The 20720-nt window shown below is 55.0% G+C and overlaps 2 protein-coding genes and 1 long non-coding RNA gene across 6 annotated transcripts in view; 1 reads left to right on the top strand and 2 right to left on the bottom strand.

Moving 5' to 3' along the window:
• LOC116957878 (uncharacterized) overlaps positions 1–2846 on the bottom strand; it is a 67148-nt gene extending 64302 nt beyond the window's left edge. For 3 of the 4 annotated variants that reach the window (XR_012930288.1, XR_012930287.1, XM_076054203.1), the window contains exon 1: positions 2649–2845. Coding sequence is in view for 2 of the 4 variants with exons in the window: in XM_076054203.1 (XP_075910318.1) it covers positions 2649–2778 (130 nt within the window). In the remaining 2 variants the exon portion in view is untranslated. Of the gene's footprint in view, positions 1–2648 lie in introns of all 4 variants that reach the window. The other variant, XM_076054205.1, reaches the window with a different exon arrangement.
• The window catches only part of LOC142906452 (uncharacterized), a 397072-nt gene that overhangs the window by 253193 nt on the left and 123159 nt on the right, over positions 1–20720 (top strand). The gene's annotated exons all lie outside the window — the stretch shown is intronic.
• Positions 9422–17173, bottom strand: LOC116957881 (keratin, type II cytoskeletal cochleal-like). The gene is made up of 8 exons (XM_032980317.2): positions 16132–17173; positions 15324–15529; positions 14407–14467; positions 13602–13697; positions 12834–12998; positions 12595–12720; positions 11746–11966; positions 9422–10281 (listed from the first exon to the last, which is right to left on the bottom strand). Exons 1-8 carry the CDS (start codon positions 16741–16743, stop codon positions 10203–10205), a joined length of 1566 nt encoding a protein of 521 aa, XP_032836208.1. The 5' UTR covers positions 16744–17173; the 3' UTR covers positions 9422–10202.

Genomic DNA, 20720 nt, shown 5'->3' on the forward strand with positions numbered 1-20720 from the left:
CAGCCTCAAATGAGTACCCTGGTGCGGTGCGTGGTAAACATCGCCACTGGGGAGACAAAGGCGGCCGGGCGTGGTGCTGGCCACCCACCCCCTCGTGTGCCGTGCCGGCCTTCACAGGTGCTGCTCGCTAACAGCACTTGCCCCAACAGTCTGTTAAGGCTATACATATCTTTATCTTTGTACATGGGCGAGTGGGGGGGGGGAGATCCCCCCCCCCACTCGCCACCCCCCCCCCCGCTCCATCCTCGTTCCCCATGGCACTCCGCTCCCTGTCCCCCAAACCTACCCCACTACCAACAACAACAGACGCCATTCGCCACTAAGTGGCGGTTACGTCACCACGGTGCTTGTGCCAGGCTAGGTGCAGGTCACGGGACAGACCCAGGTGGTGCCATGGGTAGACTGCTGTGCCAGGCTAGGTGCAGGAGGAGGTCACGGGACAGACCCCAGGTGGTGCCATGGGTTGACTGCTGTGCCAGGCTAGGTGCAGGAGGTCACAGGACAGACCCAGGTGGTGGAATGGGTTGACTGCTGTGCCAGGCTAGGTGCAGGAGGTCACGGGACAGACCCCAGGTGGTGCCATGGGTTGACTGCTGTGCCAGGCTAGGTGCAGGAGGAGGTCACGGGACAGACCCAGCTGGTGCCATGGGTTGACTGCTGTGCCAGACTAGGTGCATGAGGTCACGGGACAGACCCAGGTGGTTCCATGGGTTGACTGCTGTGCCAGGCTAGGTGCATGAGGTCACGGGACAGACTCAAGTGGTGCAATGGGTTGACTGCTGTGCCAGACTAGGTGCATGAGGTCACGGGACAGACCCAGGTGGTGGAATGGGTTGACTGCTGTGCCAGGCTAGGTGCAGGAGGAGGTCACGGGACAGACCCCAGGTGGTGCCATGGGTTGACTGCTGTGCCAGGCTAGGTGCATGAGGTCACGGGACAGACTCAAGTGGTGCAATGGGTTGACTGCTGTGCCAGACTAGGTGCATGAGGTCACGGGACAGACCCAGGTGGTGGAATGGGTTGACTGCTGTGCCAGGCTAGGTGCAGGAGGAGGTCACGGGACAGACCCCAGGTGGTGCCATGGGTTGACTGCTGTGCCAGGCTAGGTGCAGGAGGAGGTCACGGGACAGACCCCAGGTGGTGCCATGAGTTGACTGCTGTGCCAGGCTAGGTGCAGGAGGAGGTCACGGGACAGACCCCAGGTGGTGCCATGGGTTGACTGCTGTGCCAGGCTAGGTGCAGGAGGAGGTCACGGGACAGACCCCCAGGTGGTGCCATGGGTTGACTGCTGTGCCAGGCTAGGTGCAGGAGGAGGTCACGGGACAGACCCCAGGTGGGGTCGACCGGCAGACGCACCAGCTGTACCTCCCCCCACTGTGCCAACTCGCTGCATTTTAATTCGCCCGGCGCTCGTTGTTGTGAGCGTCGCTCCTCTGCCCTCCGTTACGGCTGGAGGCCGACTGCCTCCTCCAAATGCCCCAGCAGCAGTAAGCAGCGTCCTTCAGGGGCCTCCTCCATAAACTACAAAGACAAAGACCCCCTCCATATATAGCCTGTGACAAGACTGTTGGGGCAAGTGCTGTTAGCGAGTAGCAGCGCCTACGAAGGCCGGCACGGTGGCACACGAGGAAGCGAGGGAGGGTGGGTGGGACAACACCACGCCCGGCCGCCTTTGTCTCCCCAGTGGCGATGTTCATTACACACCGCACCGAGGTAGTAATTTGTGAGGCTGAGTCGACCTAGGGGAGTCCCAGGGCCGGCTCGGATCATCGCAACTGCGGTGGTGTTGGTGGTGGCGGTGGTGTTGGTGGGTGGTAGTGGTGGGTGGTAGTGGTGGTGGGGGGTGTGAATCGAACCCCGGCTCTAAGCGGCTGTGGTTCCTCAGCGCAGCGCGCTAACCGCTGCGCCACCGCTCCCCGTTCGGTAAACAAAGAGAAAGATTCACGCCACCACCACCACCCCCGACACCGCCACCACCACCGCCACCACGACCGCCGCCACCGCCGCCACCACCACCACGACCGCCGCCACCACCACCACCACCGCCATCACCACCACCGCCACCACCACCTCCATCACCACCACCACCGCCACCACCACCTCCATCACCACCACCACCGCCACCACCACCTCCATCACCACCACCACCATCACCACCACCTCCATCACTGCCACCACCGCCACCACCACCATCACCACCACCACCACCTCGATCACCACCGCCACCACCACGACCACCGCCGCCACCACCCCCGCCACCACCACCACCTCCATCACCGCCACCACCACCGCCGCCACAGGCGATGCTCCTCTCCTGCGATATCGCCTCAACAGACTGCCGGGGCAAGCGACGTTTCGTAGCGAGTAGCGAGCACAGCGTCGCCGTACAAGGGAAGAGGGGGTGGATGGGTTGAGGGTGGGTGGCCAGCACCAAACACTACCACCAACAACAACCACTAAAACCACCACTAAAACCACCACCACCAACCACCCAAACAACCACAACCACCACCACCACCACCCACAACGTCTCAAACCGCCTCACTAATTCAATGGCGGGCGCGAGTAGCTGACGGCGGCGGCTGGCGGCTGGGAGGCGTCTGGGCAAGGGGGTCGCGTTCGCTGCGCCGCGCCCGCTCGCGACTCACCGTGGTCGCGCTCGAGCAGCGCCTCCTCGAGCTGCGGGAAGGAGAGCGCCGGGAGGTCGAGCGCCGCCGAGTAGCGGCGCAGGAAGGAGCAGACAACGGCGAAGGCCGGAACGTCGGCCACGGCGGCCATCTTGAGCCCCCCCCCCCCCCAAGCTCACGACGCGATTCCGAATCGGCTGCGGTGGTGAGACGCGCACGAGCGGGATTCGATTCCGGCTGTGAGGGGTGGGTGGGGTGAGGGTGATGTGAAATCGATTCCGCACGGTGTTGTTGTTGTTGCTGTGGAATCGATCGCGGTTGTTTGTGTAGGTTGGAGGTGGGGGGAGGAGGTGGGGGGAGGGGGTGGAGGTGGGGGGAGGAAGTGGGAGGGAGGAGCGGGGGGGTAGGTGGGGGGGGGTAGGTGCGGGGGGGTGGAGGTGGGGGGAGGAGGTGGGGGGAGGAAGTGGGATGGAGGAGGTGGGGGGGGGTAGGTGGGGGGGTAGGTGCGGGGGGGTGGAGGTGGGGGGAGGAGGTGGGGCGGGTGGAGGTGGGGGGAGGAGGTGGGGGGAGGAGGTGGGAGGGAGGAGGTGGGGGGGTAGGTGGGGGGTAGGTGCGGGGGGGACGTGGGGGGAGGAGGTGGGGGGGTAGGAGGTGGAGGGGAGGAGGTGGAGGATGTGGAGGGGGGGTGGAGGGGGGGAGGTGGGGGGGAGGGGGTGGCGGGGGGGAGGTGACGGGGGGGGGGAGGTGACGATGGAGACTCTAAGGAATCCGATGAGCTGAGAAGCTCTTTATGCCGACGGATTGTTCCAGGAAGGGGCGCACGTGGACAGGACGTTACGAGGCCAAACAAACAAAACGATGCAACAACAACAACAACAAACCCACGAAAGGAGGAACGAAGTAGAGGAAAAGTAAACAAATCACTTTGAAGAAATATACAAATAAAGTTATGGTACATTGTTGTTATTGGCAGTGTTAGTCTATGGGCAGTGTTGGGTCTATGGGCAGTGTTGAGTCTATGGGCAGTGTTGAGTCTATGGGCAGTGTTGAGTCTATGGGCAGTGTTGAGTCTATGGGCAGTGTTGAGTCTATGGGCAGTGCTGAGTCTATGGGCAGTGTTAGTCTATGGGTAGTGTGAGTCTATGGGCAGTGTTGAGTCTATGGGCAGTGTTGGGTCTATGGGCAGTGTTGAGTCTATGGGCAGTGTTGAGTCTATGGGCAGTGTTGAGTCTATGGGCAGTGTTGAGTCTATGGGCAGTGCTGAGTCTATGGGCAGTGTTAGTCTATGGGTAGTGTGAGTCTATGGGCAGTGTTGAGTCTATGGGCAGTGTTGGGTCTATGGGCAGTGTTGAGTCTATGGGCAGTGTTGAGTCTATGGGCAGTGTTGAGTCTATGGGCAGTGTTAGTCTATGGGTAGTGTGAGTCTATGGGCAGTGTTGAGTCTATGGGCAGTGTTGGGTCTATGGGCAGTGTTGAGTCTATGGGCAGTGTTGAGTCTATGGGCAGTGTTGAGTCTATGGGCAGTGTTGAGTCTATGGGCAGTGTTGAGTCTATGGGCAGTGTTGAGTCTATGGGCAGTGTTAGTCTATGGGTAGTGTGAGTCTATGGGCAGTGTTGAGTCTATGGGCAATGTTGAGTCTATGGGTAGTGTTGAGTCTATGGGCAGTGTTGAGTCTATGGGCAGTGTTGAGTCTATGGGCAGTGTTGAGTCTATGGGCAGTGTTGAGTCTATGGGCAGTGTTGAGTCTATGGGCAGTGTTGGGTCTATGGGCAGTGTTGAGTCTATGGGCAGTGTTGAGTCTATGGGCAGTGTTGAGTCTATGGTGCAGTGTTGAGTCTATGGACAGTGTTGTCCATAGACTCAACACCATACCATAGTATGGTTTTTGCAAACAAAAACCATACTATGATAATATATGCATGGTCCTTAAAACTGGTTGGTCTACACCAAGGGACGGCTTTCTTTTGAGCCTCGACCCAATTGGTGCTCGACCAGATGACGCCTTTTGGCCTTTTGGCCTTTTGGCCTTTTGGCGTCATCTTGTCGAGCATTTTGACTGCAGGTATTGTGGTTAATGAAGACATGAATCCTTGTAAAAACGTTTCAGATTTGTTGCCAGAAAAAAGGGGAAAAACCCTATTATTCTATGGGCAGTGTTGAGTCTATGGGCTCTGTGAGTCTATGGGCAATGTGGTAGTAGTTACATTGGAGAAACCAAACGACATGTCTCGGACCGCATCCGTGAACACAAAGGAGACCTAAAACACGGTAGGACCAACACCTCGGCCGTGGCAGATCACTGTTATAATTCAGTAGGCTCACATGACATTGACTTCTCCAAGACAGTGATTCTTTGCCAGCCATCTGGCTACCATGAGAGATTCGTTCATGAAGCTATCCACATATACAAACACGGAGACAATTTCAACCGAGAATATGGATTCTGGCTTAGAAATCATTGGAAGGATCTGATAAACCATTTCGGGTCTTAATTGATTGTTCACGCTTACGGTGGCTTTCAGACCGCATCCATTATTTTCGTCTCCCCTCTCCTCTTTTCCGAACATAGATAGACTCATATTATTCGTTCTTTCGGTAAAGTCACGTAGAGGGGAAACAATAAAATAATAAAAATATAAAACAATTAAATTCTCACGACGTTTCGACTGTGGTTTTCACACCTGATGATGATTGCTTGTGTTGCAGTCGAAACGTCGTGAGAATTTTATTGTTTTATACTTTTATTATTATATTGTTTCCCTTCTACGTGACTTTACCGAAAGAACCAAGAATATGAATCCCTGCAGTCACCAAAGCTTTAAATAAAACAAAATAGATGGACTTGTCCATCTGAATAACTGCCAAATCGCTCTCCGTGGTGCTAACGTTAAAAAAACCACCACTTTTTTCAAAATTTCTTGCTGTGGTTTTCACACTTGATGATTGCTTGTGTTGCAGTTGAAACGTCGTGAGAATGTCATTGTTTTATATGTTTTATTATTTTATTGTTTCCCTTATACGTGACTTTACCGAAAGAACCAAGAATATAACGTACTTGCTGTTACGGTTTATTTAAATTTTTATATTTTAAATCTGTAATTTGCGGAATGCTTGGATGTTAGTTTAACACGAAGCAGCATGCTTTCTCGACCAATATTATCCATTATAGACGTGTTTTGGGTTAGATCGTGTAAATATAAATGTGTGGTTAAACCCAACACCACCCAACACAGCCCACTCACTTACTCACCCACTCACTCACCCACTCATTCACTCACCCACCCACTCACTCACCCACTCACCCACCCACTCACTTACCCATCCACTCACTTACCCACCCACTCACTTACCCACTCACTCACCCACCCACTCATTCACCCACTAATTCACCCACTAATTCACTCACTCACCCACTCACCCACCCACCCACTCACTCACCCACTCACCCACTCACTCACCGACTCACTCACTCGCTCACCCACTCACTCACCAACCACTCACTCACTCGCTCACTCACCCACCCACCCATTCACTCACTCGCTCACTCACCCACCCACTCACTCACTCGCTCACTCACTCACCCACTCGCTCACTCACCTACCCACTCACCCACTCGCTCACCCACTTGGGGAGAACAACATCATGGAGAGAGATGGGGATGTGCTGACGAGGTCCAAGTTTATTTTTTTTGTTTTTTGTTATTACTGGCGAAACTTCACGATACTCGAATTGTAAATGTTGTGGGTTCACTCTCCAACACACAACCTATGTCCTGTACTAGTATACTACAACAGAGGGTCTGTACAGGATTAACTGCACTTGTGGCAAATGTTATGTTGGGCAAACAGGACGAATGATCAGCACGAGACTAAAAGAACATCAAAGAAATATTAAATTCTCCCAAATACAACTGTCAGCAGTAGCAGAACACGCATGCCAATAAGGACACTCAATTGATTTTGATAATGTTGAAGTTCTGTGCAAAACTAGCTACTACTAGCCAAGACTAATTAGAGAATCTATCAAAATTGATAGAAATAAAAAAGAATTTTAACCATTGGGATAGCTACCTAGGGCTGCGTGGAAGCGAATCATCAAATAATACATTGTTCAAATGCATGCCTATACAGGGCACTATACTTCAATAGGGATTACCGTTGGTACAGCTATTTTAATAGAATAGAGCGCAGAAGCGTGGTCACCACATCTACGCCTCTATATAAAGAACGAAACAGGAGGACTTCTCCACAAGTCTGGCTGTCGCCTGATGAAGCTAGTTGTAATTACTGGTGAAACGTCGTACTCAGATTGTAAATGTTGTGGCTTGGCTCTCGAACACACCGGTGTGCTGTACTAGTATACTACATTATACACTACACTATACACTACACTATACACTACACTATACCACTACACTATACACTACACTATACACTACACTGTACACTACACTACTATACACTAGACTATACACTACTATACCACTACACTACTATACACTACACTATACACTACACTATACACTACACTATACACTACACTATACACTACACTACTATACACTACACTATACACTACTATACACTACACTACTATACACTACACTATACACTACACTACTATACACTACTATACACTATACACTACTATACACTACACTATACACTACACTACTATACACTACACTATACACTACACTATACACTACTATACCACTATACTATACACTACACTATACACTACTATACACTACACTATACACTACACTATACACTACTATACACTACACTATACACTACTATACACTACACTATACACTACATTATACACTACACTATACATTACACTATACACTACTATACACTACACTATACACTACACTACTATACACTACACTATACATTACACTACACTATACACTACACTACTATACACTACACTATACACTACACTACACACTAGTGCTGTGCTAGTGACGAATTGGCATGTTCTGTTTAAGTGACAACCCTTACTAGTTGGCTGTGTTGGGTGGTGGCGGGTTTAACGACACATATTTACGTGATCTAACCCAAAAAACCTCTATTACTGAGTATACTACACTATGCACTACACTATGTACTACACTATACACTACACTATACACTACACTGCTATACACTATACTACTATACTATACACTACACTGCTATACACTACACTACTATACACTACACTACTATACACTACACTACCATACACTATACACTACTATACACTACTATACACTACACTACTATACACTACACTACTATACACTACACTACCATACACTATACACTACTATACACAACACTACTATACACTACACTGCTATACACTACACTACTATACACTACTATACACTACACTACTATACACTACACTACTATACACTACACTAATATACACTACACTGCTATACACTACACTACTATACACTACACTGCTATACACTACACTACTATACACTATACTACTATACACTACACTACTATACACTACACTACTATACACTACACTACCATACACTATACACTACTATACACTATACACTACTATACACTACACTATACACTACACTACTATACACTACACTACTATACACTACACTACTATACACTACACTACTATACACTACACTACTATACACTACACTACTATACACCACACTACCATACACTACACTACTATACACTACACTACAATACACTACTATACACTACACTACCATACACTATACACTACTATACACTACACTACCATACACTACTATACTATACACTACTATACACTACACTACTATACACTACACTGCTATACACTACACTACTATACACTACACTACTATACACTACACTACCATACACTACACTACTATACACTACACTACTATACTATACACTACAATACACTACACTACTATACACTACACTACAATACACTACTATACACTACACTACCATACACTATACACTACTATACACTACACTACCATACACTACTATACTATACACTACTATACACTACACTACTATACACTACACTACTATACACTACACTACTATACACTACACTACTATACACTACACTGCTATACACTACACTACTTTACACTACACTACTATACACTACACTACCATACACTACACTACTATACACTACACTACTATACTATACACTACACTACAATACACTACACTACTATACACTACACTACCATACACTATACACTACTATACACTACACTATTAAAGTCAGCGCTACAAAAAACCACCACCACCACACTGTGTTCAATCATCACACTCCAGGTCACAACAGCACTCACCCACCCACTCACTCACTTACCCACTCGCTCACCCACTCACCCACTCACTCACTCACCCACTCGCTCACCACACACCCACTCACTCACTCACCCATTCACTCACCCACCCACTCACTCACCCACCCACTCACTCACCCACTCACTCACCCGCTCACTCACTCGCTCGCTCACTCACTCACCCGCTCACTCACTCGCTCACCCACTCACTCACCCGCTCACCCACCCGCTCACTCACCCGCTCACTCACTCACTCACCCACTCACTCACCCGCTCACTCACTCGCTCGCTCACTCACCCGCTCACTCACGTGCTCACTCGCTCACCCACTCACTCACCCGCTCACTCACCCGCTCACTCACTCGCTCACTCACTCAGCCACTCACTCACCCGCCCACTCACCCACTCGCCCACCCACTCGGGGGAGAACAACATCACGGAGAGAGATGGGGATGTGCTGACGAGGTCAAAGTTTATTTTGAATTCTCTAAAACTCTACACACGAAGCCCGCAGCTCCGACGAACGACAGTGGCCGAGTGGGATCGCGGACATCAGCCAACGTTGCCTCTCGGTTGGAATTGACCTCAAATGCCCGAAGCCACGACCACGACCACCACCACCAGCGGCGATGTTGTCCCTTGCACAAAGACAAAGACTCCACACTCCCCCACCATCCCTCCCGTATAGCCTCAATAGACTGTTGGGGCAAGTGCTGTTGGCGAGGAGTTGCAGCAGCGCCTGTGAAGGCCGGCATGGCACGCGAGATGGGGGTCGGTGACCAGCCGCCTTTCACTCCCCAGTGTTTGCCAGGAATTGGTGGTCGTGTTGGTGGTGGTGGTGGTGCGAGTAATGGTGGTCGTTGTCGCCTTGGCGGTGGTGGTTGCATTGGTGGTGCTGGTTTGTTGCATTGGTTGTGTTCGTGGCGGTTGTATCGGTGGTGGTGGTTGTGGTGTTGTTGGTGGTGGTAGCATTAGTGGCTGTTGTATTGTTCGGCGGCGTTTGCATTGGTGGTGGTGGTAGTTGGTGGTAGTTGGTGGTAGCATCTACGGCCTGTGACTGAACCCAGGATCATCCGTTCGGTCTCATTCCTCCGATTGACTCTTCGCTCGAGGGTGGGGGCTAGGCGGGGAGGGGCGGGGGGATGAGTGAGCGAGGGGTGGGAGAGGTGGGGGTACTTGGCACCCCCATCCCACACGAGGGGTGGGGGGTGGGTGGTGTTTGAGTGGTCACCCTTCACAGACAGCGACGGGAGGGACCGCATGGGTCGCAGGGCATGCAGGGCTGCCCACAGCGGTCGGGCACGCAGTGTAGTCTGTGGGGGTGGCAGAGAGGGCGGGCGTTAGTCGTCGTGGTGTGTGTGAGAGAGACGAGAGAGAGAGAGACGAGACGTGTCACAAGCGGACAGGTGAGTGGACAGGTTGGAGAGGTCAAGCAGGTGAGTGTACAGGTGAGTGTACAGACAGACAGGTGAGTGTACAGGTGAGTGTACAGACAGACAGGTGAGTGTACAGGTGAGTGTACAGGTGAGTGTACAGGTGAGTGTACAGACAGACAGGTGAGTGTACAGGTGAGTGTACAGACAGACAGGTGAGTGTACAGGTGAGTGTACAGACAGACATGTGAGTGTACAGGTGAGTGTACAGGTGAGTGTACAGACAGACAGGTGAGTGTACAGGTGAGTGTACAGACAGGTGAGTGTACAGGTGAGTGTACAGGTGAGTGTACAGACAGGTGAGTGTACAGGTGAGTGTACAGACAGGTGAGTGTACAGGTGAGTGTACAGACAGACAGGTGAGTGTACAGGTGAGTGTACAGACAGGTGAGTGTCCAGGTGAGTGTACAGACAGGTGAGTGTACAGACAGGTGGGTGTACAGGTGAGTGTACAGGTTCGTGTACAGACAGGTGAGTGTACAGGTGAGTGTACAGGTGAGTGTACAGGTGAGTGTACAGACAGGTGAGTGTACAGACAGGTGAGTGTACAGGTTCGTGTACAGACAGGTGAGTGTACAGACAGGTGAGTGTACAGGTGAGTGTACAGGTGAGTGTACAGGTGAGTGTACAGACAGGTGAGTGTACAGACAGGTGAGTGTACAGGTTCGTGTACAGACAGGTGAGTGTACAGACAGGTGAGTGTACAGGTGAGTGTACAGACAGGTGAGTGTACAGACAGGTGAGTGTACAGGTGAGTGTACAGACAGGTGAGTGTACAGACAGGTGAGTGTACAGGTGAGTGTACAGGTGAGTGTACAGGTGAGTGTACAGACAGGTGAGTGTACAGGTGAGTGTACAGACAGACAGGTGAGTGTACAGGTGAGTGTACAGACAGGTGAGTGTACAGACAGGTGAGTGTACAGGTGAGTGTACAGACAGGTGAGTGTACAGACAGGTGAGTGTACATGTGAGTGTACAGACAGGTGGGTGTCCAGGTGAGTGTACAGACAGGTGAGTGTACAGACAGGTGAGTGTACAGGTTCGTGTACAGACAGGTGAGTGTACAGGTGAGTGTACAGACAGGTGAGTGTACAGACAGGTGAGTGTACAGACAGGTGAGTGTACAGGTGAGTGTACAGGTGAGTGTACAGACAGGTGAGTGTACAGACAGGTGGGTGTCCAGGTGAGTGTACAGGTGAGTGTACAGACAGGTGAGAGTACAGGTGAGTGTACTGACAGACAGGTGAGAGTACAGGTGAGTGTACAGACAGGTGGGTGTCCAGGTGAGTGTACAGGTGAGTGTACAGGTGAGTGTACAGGTGCGAGCGTGTCTCCTCCCCCCACCTGCTCTCCTCGCCCTCCAGCAGCTTGCGGTAGGTGGCGATCTCGATGTCGAGGGCCAGCTTCACGTTCATGAGCTCCTGGTAGTCGCGCACGTGCCTCGCCATGTCGGCCTTCGCCTGCGACAGCTCCATCTCGACGCGCGCGGTCGCGTCACGGGCCTCGTGCGCGTTCAGCTCCCCGCGGGTCTCCGCCTCCTGGATGGAGCTCTCCAGCTGGTAGCGCTGTGGTGGTCGTGGTGGTGGTGGTGGGGGTGGTGGGGGTGGGGAGGAGGAGGAGGGGGTGGGTGAGGTAGAGGTGGGGGTTGAGGTAGGAGTGGGGGTTGGGGTGGGAGTGGGGGTTGGGGTGGGAGTGGGTGAGGTAGGGGTGGGGGTTGAGGTAGGAGTGGGGGTTGGGGTGGGAGTGGGTGAGGTAGGAGTGGGGGTTGAGGTAGGAGTGGGGGTTGGGGTGGGAGTGGGGGTTGGGGTGGGAGTGGGTGAGGTAGAGGTGGGAGTGGTGATGGGGAGGAGGAGGTGGGTGAGGTAGAGGTGGGGGTTGAGGTAGGAGTGGGGGTTGGGGTGGGAGTGGGTGAGGTGGGAGTGGGGGTTGAGTTGGGGGGGGGGGGGTGTGGGAGTTGGGGTTAAGGTGGGGGGGGTAGGGGTGGGGGTTGAGGTGGGGGTTAGGTGGGAGTGGGGGATGGTGGGGTTGGCGGTGGGTGGGGGGGGGGTGAGGTGGGAGTGGGGGGGGTGGGGGGGTGAGGTGTGTGTGGGTGGGTGGGGGGGGTGAGGTGGGAGTGGGTGGGTGGGGGCAACCCCCCCGCCCCGCCCCCCGCGGCAGCAGGCGAGGAGTTGTCTCACGGCCATCCCAGCTCACCTGGGTCTTCAGGCCGTCGATCTCGCACGCGAGCCTCTGCAGCATGGAGGAGAGCTCAAGGATTTCGTTCTTGGTGCAGCGCAACTCAATGCAGTGCCTCTCGGACGCCTCGGCCATGTCGTCCATCTGCAGGGTCAGGGGAGGCGGTCAGGTGAGGCGGCGATGATGATGCTGGTGAGGATGATGATGAGGATAAGGAGGTGGCGGTGGTGTTTCAGGTGGAGGTTTGGGCTTGTCACCTTGCTCTTGTACCAGCACTCGACCTCCTCGCGGCTGCGTGCGGCAACCATTTCGTAGTTGGCGCGGACCTCGGCGATGAGAGAGCTCAGGTCGAAGTTGCAGCCCGTGTCCAGGTCGATGGTCACGTTCATGTCGCGGATCCGCTCCTCCATCTCCTGCATCTCCTGCGCGGGGGGTCACGGGTGGGTCACGTGGGTCAGGGTCAGTAGGTCACCGCGATCACCAACACTGCCGTCGCCATCATCATCATCATAATCAATCGGCACCATCACAACCACAAAGAGACCCCCATCACCACCACCAGCATCATCACCACCAGCATCACCATCTTCAACAACATCGACACCACCATCGCAACCACAAAGACGCCCCATCACCACCACCAGCATCATCACCACCAGCATCACCATCTTAAACAACATCGACACCACCATCACAACCACAAAGAGACCCCCATCACCACCACCAGCATCAGCACGCCACTCGAGGGGGGGGGGTGGCCAGCACCACGCCCGGCCGCCTTTGTCTCCCCCAGCGGCGACGTTTACCACACACCGCACCAGGTACTCATTTGAGGCTGAGTCGACCTAGGGGCGGCCCAGGACCGGCTCAGATAATCGTCGCAGGTGGTGTTGGGGGAGAGGTGGGGGAGGGGGGGGAGTTCGGACCCTGACCGCCACAACCACCACAACCACAACCACCACCACAACTTGTGAGTGTTAAGTGACACTCTCTGTGTGTGTGTGTGACGCCTGAGGGAGGCTCACGCAGGCGAAGAGCTCCTTGATGAAGTGAAGCTCATCGCTGAGCTGTCCCACGCGAGTCTCCATCTGCACCTTGCCCATGTAGTTGTCGTCAGCCTCCTGGGGACACGAGGAGGGCGTGAGGGTTCGAGTGCCGGGGTTCGACGGTTCGGAGCACCCAGCCACCAACACGCTTCGCCTGCCCCACTGAGTCTCAAACCCCGCTCATCCACTCACACACTCACTCACTCACCTAACCCCTCACCCACCCACTCACCCACCCACCCCCTCACTCACCCACCCACTCACTCACCCACCTGCTTACTCACCCACCCACCCCCTCACTCACCCACCCAACCCCTCACCCACCCAACCCCTCACCCACCCACTCACTCACCCACCTGCTTACTCACCCACCCCCTCACTCACCCACCCAACCCCTCACCCACCCAACCCCTCACCCACCCCCTCACCCACCCCCTCACTCACCCACCCGCTCACTCACCCACCTGCTTACTCACCCGACCCCTCACCCACCTGCTTACTCACCCACCACCTCACCCACCGACTCATTCAACCACTGACCCACTCACCCACCCACCAACTCACCCACCCAACTCCTGACCTACCCGCTCACTCACCCACTCACTCACCGACCCACCCACCCACCCACCAACTCACCCACCAACTCACTCACCCACCAACTCACCCACCCCCTACACCCTCCCACTCCCTCATCCACCCGCTCACCCACCCACCCACCAACTCACCCACCAACTCACCCACCCCCTACACCCACTCACCCACCCACTCACCCACCCCCTCTCACCCGCTTAATGGCCACGAAGTTCGCCTCCGCCGCCTCGCGCCCAGTCACCTCCGCCTCGTACCTGCGCTCGACACCCAGACAGAGGCAAAGGTTCACCACCAGCATAGCCCGCACGCGCCATCGGGGCAAGGGGCTGCCAGCGTGCAGCAGCTGCGAGGTAGGGGCGGTGCCGTGACCAAACGACCACCACGCCCGGCCGCCTTTGTATCCCTCCGTCCTCCCGGTGCCGACGTTTCGCGCACACAGCATTAGGTGCGCACTTGAGGCTGAGCCGACCTAGGGGAGCACCCGGGAGCGGTTCGGATTTCCGCTACCCGGTGTTGATTGCGAAGCGGGAATCGATACCCGCGGGGGGGCTGGGGTTTGTAGCGCGGCGCGCTAACCACCCGCGCCACCACTCCCCCGCATTTACCCACAGACTTAAAGACGAAGACAAAGATCCCCCGTGTAGGCTTCACAGGCTGTTGGGGGCAAGTGCCCCGCGGATGTCGACGGGCTGAGATGACTGGCCCGATGCACCATACAAAGATAAAGATCCCCCATATAGCCTGTAACAGACTGTAGGGGCAAGTGCTGTTAGCGAGCACCTATGAAGGCCAGAACGGTACACGAGGGGGTGGGTGGCCAGCACCACGCCCGACCGCCTTTGTCTCCCTAGTGGCGATGTTTACTCATTGGAGGCTGAGTCGACCTAGGGGAGGCCCGGGACCGGTTCAGATAATCGTCACTGGTGTTGGCCGTGAGGGGGAATCGAACCCGGGTCGCCAGGTTCATAGCGCAGCGCGCTAACCGCTACGCTATCGCTCCCCGGCTGAGATGACTGGCCCGATGCACCACGCACCACCACCACCACACACACACACACACGTGGCCCATCACCACCAGCACCGACCACAGCAGGGGGGGGGGGGTCTCACTTGAGCTTGTGCTCGTCGGCGAGTGCGCGCGTCTGGTGGAGCTCCGTCTCGAGCCTCGGGCGATCGGCCAGCACGCAGTCGAGCTGCCTCTTGATGGCTTGGGCGTACGTCTCGAACATCGAGTCCAGGTCGGAGGTGCAGACGCGCGCCTGCAGACAGCCCCACTGCGCCTCCAGCACCTTGTTCTCCTGCTCCAGGTAGCGAACCTGATGCGTTTGCCACCATGGTGGTTGGGGTGAGATTTGTTGCAGATCGCTGGCTCCGTTCGCTTCATCCGCTAATCCACGCGTCCCATCCACCTAGCACCCACTCGCCCACTGGCACCCACCTGCTCACTCGCCAACCCAATCGTCCGTCCGTCTATCGGCCAACCCACCTCACCACACATCAATTAAATGCATTTCTCACAAATCCACCGAATTAGTTACCAGCTCATTTAACCACCCACCCATCCATCCACCCACTCACCCGCCCGCCCACTCGCTCACCAAGCCACCCACCAATTAAACTATTAATCTGTTACCCATTCGCTCACCCACCAAACTACCAACGTACCCTTGCATCTACCCACCCACCAACCCATTCACCCACTCGCCATACAACTCACCCACCTACTCACCAACTCACCCACCCACCATCTAAACTATGAATGTGTTACCCACCCACTCACCCACCAAACTACCCACCCACCAATGTATTCACCCACTCGCCATACAACTCACCCACCTACTCACCAACTCACCCACCCACCCACCCAACCACCCACCCGCCCAACAACCCACCCACCCACCCACCCCAGCCAGCACACCTTGTCGATGAAGCTGGCGAAGCGGTCATTCAGGTGGCTGATGGCGTTCTTCTCTTGACAGCGCACGTTCTGCCCGCTGCGGTCGATCTGCACGCAGGGCGCCGGGCACAGCGGCTCCATGCTGACGCGCGGGATGCACGCGGACGGCCGAGGGCACGGCGTCGGGCACACGGGGGGCGGGCACGGCCGCGGGCACACGGGCACGGCCTTGCTGCACTTGGGCACGGGCGCGCAGGGCGCGGGCCCGCAGGGCGCGTGGAAGCTCCCGTGGTGAACGGGCCCGCAGGGCGGAGGCCCGCAGGGCGCGCTCGTGAACGGGACGTAGGATGAGCACGAGGGCTTTGAGCCGTGCGCGGCGCCTCCCGTGTAGAAGGCCCCGCCGTGGATGAAGGGCGCCAGGGATGAGAACCCGTGGCCCGAGTCGTGGCACGGTTCGGGCCCCGGGGTGCAGCAGCGCACGGTGGTGCGTGGCGGGCACGGCCGCGGGCAAAGGGCGGGCGCGGGGCACGGCGCGTGGCACGGCGCGCACGGCTTGGGCAGCTTCGGCGTGGGCGCGAAGTTGCTGACGTACTTGTTGGGCACGCAGGGTTCGCAGGGCTTGCTGTAGGACATGGCTGGCTTGCTTTGAGTCGGGTTGAGCTGGCTCGGCTGGTTCGCTGAGAGAGTCGGGTGGATGGATGGAGAGCTGGAGCTGAGCTGGAGCTGGAGCTGGAGCTGGAGGAGCTGGGTGCTGATGTGCCGGAGTGAGCGATGCCCGACGCTTTTTATACGGAACGCGGGAGGGAGGAGGCCCGCGGATTACGGCCGATTACGCCGAGTAATGGGGACGCGTCGGGACATTTAGCGGGGCCCAAATTGCCGCCCCCGGGCAGCCCGACAACGGCGATGTTTGTTTCATGGCGCCCCTGCGATAATTTCGCGTGAACCTCGGGGCCGGGAGCGGTGGCGCATCGGTTAGCCTAGCGCCACGGCACGTTACGAACGCCCGGCGCTTTGCCACCGCGGTGGTCGGCAAGAAAAACACTGCGAGATAACAAATTAAAAATAAAAAAAACAAAAACAACACCGCGAAAATAACGAGAAGGGGTCGGGGGGAAAGGCAGGAAATGGTTTGTTCGCGAGTTTGATTTTTTGCGTTCAGAATTTTCCACGAGCCGACGCGATGCGCCGCTGTGAGTACGGAGACGTCGCGATACAGCGGCAATGTTGGGTGGACTGGACTTCCATGGTGAACTTGACTCCCATGGTGAACTGGACTCCCATGGTGAACTGGACTCCCATGGTGAACTGGACTCCCATGGTGAACTGGACTCCCATGGTGAACTTGACTCCCATGGTAAACTGGACTCCCATGGTGAGCTTGACTCCCATGGTAAACTGACTCCCATGGTAAACTGGACTCCCATGGTGAACTTGACTCCCATGGTAAACTTGACTCCCGTGGTGAACTGGACTCCCATGGTGAACTTGACTCCCGTGGTGAACTGGACTCCCATGGTAAACTGGACTCCCGTGGTGAACTGGACTCCCGTGGTAAACTGGACTCCCATGGTGAACTGAACTCCCGTGGTAAACTGGGGTCATCAACTAAATCACGATCGAGCAATTCCCCACCCCTCCCAATCCCGCCGAGAATTTCCAGAGCCGCGCCACCGCAGTCCACCAAGAGCCACCGCACGCGTCTCCGGAGGTCACCGAGGTTTGGTGACCCCCACCCACCCCCCCCCCCCACTCGCCAATGTGCCACGCGGACGCGATTGTCAGTGAAGGTCAGCAGTGGGGAGACAAAGGCGGACGGGCCACTTGCCCCGACGTGCCGTGCGTGCTACACGGGGGACCTTGGTCTTTGCTTCGTAACGTTTTTTTTTTATTTCAAGGCGAGCCCGCCGATCTCCGCCAACCATCCTTGATCGATTGCTTTCATCCAGAACCGCCTTCAATAACCGCCCCTTCGGTTCCACATCCCATGGCAACGGAACATTCGGAACGCTACGGTGACGCGGCCTGGACATCGGTGTGGCTCGCCTGCTACCACCTGCGCCATATGCTCTGCGGAAGGAGCGTTGCCCGGAACGTCGGGGTCGTCACTGACGCACGCGTTCAGTTTTTTTGGTGTCGCCCCACGCGGATCAGAACCACGGTTGGCTACGTACGGTGCGAAAGAAGGTCAACAAACATACGTACTAATACACCCGACACTATGCACTACACTATACACTACACTACAGTATGCACTACACTATACACTACACTATGCACTACACTATACACTACACTATATACTACACTATACACTACACTATACACTACACTATACACTACACTATATACTACACTATACACTACACTATACACTACACTATGCACTACACTATAAAACTACACTATCTACTACACCACTATACACTACACTACTATACACTACACTATACAATACACTACCACACACTACACTATACCCTACACTACTATACAATAGAATATACATTACACGACTATACACTACTATACACTACTCTACATACTACACTACGATACAGTGAGAGACAGAGGGGCACGTGGTTTATAGAGGACATACGCTCTGAGTATCATCACATTGATCTCCATCCAGCTGCTGCTGCTGATGACTCACAGGTACACGTACATAATTATATATATACACTTAACAGACTGTTGGGGCAAGTGTTGTTAGCGAGTAGCAGCACCAATGAAGGCCGGCACGGCACACGAGTAGGATCGGTTCAGATAATTATTGCCACTGACACACACACACACACGCGCTTATCATTATGAATGAGTTCACCCTCGCCATAGGAACGTGGAATTTCCACCACTGTAAACCCGGCATTAGCACCACCCCACCCGTTGCAAATTTGAGCAGGAAATCACCGAGACTTAAACCTGTAATATTATTTCGATCTTGTTTATTTGATTTGTGTTTTCTCTGACAGATCGTCTGAGATTTGCGAGCTTGGCTCGCCAAACTTCGCTCCTCGAGCGTGTGGTCGTCACGAGGGAGACAAAGGCGGCCGGGAGTGTGGTCCTATTGTCCCTGTGTGGTGCAATTCTATTATCACGAAGGAAGGCGCTGCTGCTTCTGTGTGGTCTAGCCTAGGGGGGCACCCCCAGTGGCAGCTGCCCTTGTGTGGACCAAGGCGATCGTCTCGTAGGAAGGCGCTGCTGCTGTTGCTGTGTGGTCTAGCCTAGGGGGGCACCCCCAGTGGCAGCTGCCCTTGTGTGGACCAAGGCGATCGTCTCGTAGGAAGGCGCTGCTGCTGCTGTGTCACAGACGTATCCTGCAGGGATTTCACAGTACGGGGGGGGCGATGTTGCTGGTGTTGTGGGTGGTCTGGTGGAGGGGGCACCCCCAGTGGCAGCTGTCCTTGTGTGGACCAAGGCTCATCATCACGCTGGAAGCAGATGCTGCTGCTGTTTCACACGAGACATCGCTAGCGGTAGTTTCACAGTAGGGGGGGGCGATGTCGCTGCTGCTGCTGCTGGTGCTGCTGGTGCTGCTGTGCGGTCTAGCCTAGGGGGGGCACCCCCAGTGGCAGCTGTCCCCGTGTGGCACAATGCAAGGTGTGTGTGCTGAACTTTTTTCGCACCGGCGTTCATCACGCGGGAAGGCGCCTGCTGCTGCTGCTGCTGCTGTTTCACGGACACAGCGTGCGGCCGTCTTTAGATTTACGACTGCGGTAGTTTTAAAAAGAATGAAGTCTCGGCTGTGACGCCGGAAATTTTTGTCGTGCAATTTTTGTAATTGACCGGTCACGTGATCCTCAACGTGGTCGCTGTGCCATGGTCGACACGCGACACCACCGCAAAGTATTTACCGGGGCGGCCTGCGCAGCTTCGAAACCGCGGACCTCTGCAACGAACTGGGCCGCATCACGGACCCCCCCCCCCCACCCGGGGGTCTCTCTCTCTCTCCCGGAATCTTAAGGCCCCACGTGTTGTCTTTGTCACGGCCCGCTTCTGGCTCGCGTCTGGCTCGCCTCTGGCTTCGGATTCTGGCTCGCCTCTGGCTCGCGTCTGGCCCGCTTCTGGCTCGCCTCTGGCTCGGATTCTGGCCCGCTTCTGGCTCGCGTCTGGCTCGCCTCTGGCTCGCGTGAGCCGCGCGCGTTTTTTTAAACTCGAGCCGCCTCTGTAGCCATGGGGACCCAGCAGCCGCGGATCCAGGATTTCCAAGGCTCGGATTGAGCCTCCAACCCCGCGCGTCTTCGAGACGTGAATGCGCTTGGCGTTAAACGAAGGCACGGCCGAATCTCGACCTGAAGCTTTCGTGACTGCAGGAATTCGTTTTCTTTGGGTCTTTCGGTAACGCAAGCGGTCGTTATTCCTGATCATTCCTGATGACGAACGCTTGTGTTGCGATCGAAACGTCGTCCGTAGTTTTTTGTTTGTTATTTTCTTTGAAGCTATGCCTGTGTGTGTGTCTGTGTGTGTGTGTGTCTGTGTGTGTGTGTCTGTGTCTATGTGTGTCTGTGTGTGTGTCTGTGTGTCTGTGTGTGTGTCTGTGTGTGTGTGTCTGTGTCTATGTGTGTCTGTGTATGTGTCTGTGTGTCTGTGTCTGTGTCTATGTGTGTGTC

The sequence above is a fragment of the Petromyzon marinus genome, chromosome 64 (genome assembly GCF_048934315.1).
Source record: "Petromyzon marinus isolate PM22_M1 ecotype Great Lakes invasive population chromosome 64, UKy_Petmar_22M1.pri1.0, whole genome shotgun sequence".
Lineage (NCBI taxonomy): Eukaryota > Metazoa > Chordata > Hyperoartia > Petromyzontiformes > Petromyzontidae > Petromyzon > Petromyzon marinus.

What these genes read in the sequence shown, in the direction of transcription:
- LOC116957881 (XM_032980317.2), bottom strand. Translation starts at nt 16,743, where the DNA reads ATGTCCTACAGCAAGCCCTGCGAACCCTGCGTGCCCAACAAGTACGTC. An exon ending in GCCGACGAGCACAAGCTCAA is followed by an intron (nt 14,468 to 15,323) that starts GTGAGACCCCCC and finishes TGTCGAGCGCAG; the next exon opens with GTACGAGGCGGAGGTGACTG. An exon ending in TCAAGGAGCTCTTCGCCTGC is followed by an intron (nt 12,999 to 13,601) that starts GTGAGCCTCCCT and finishes CCCCCCGCGCAG; the next exon opens with GAGATGCAGGAGATGGAGGA.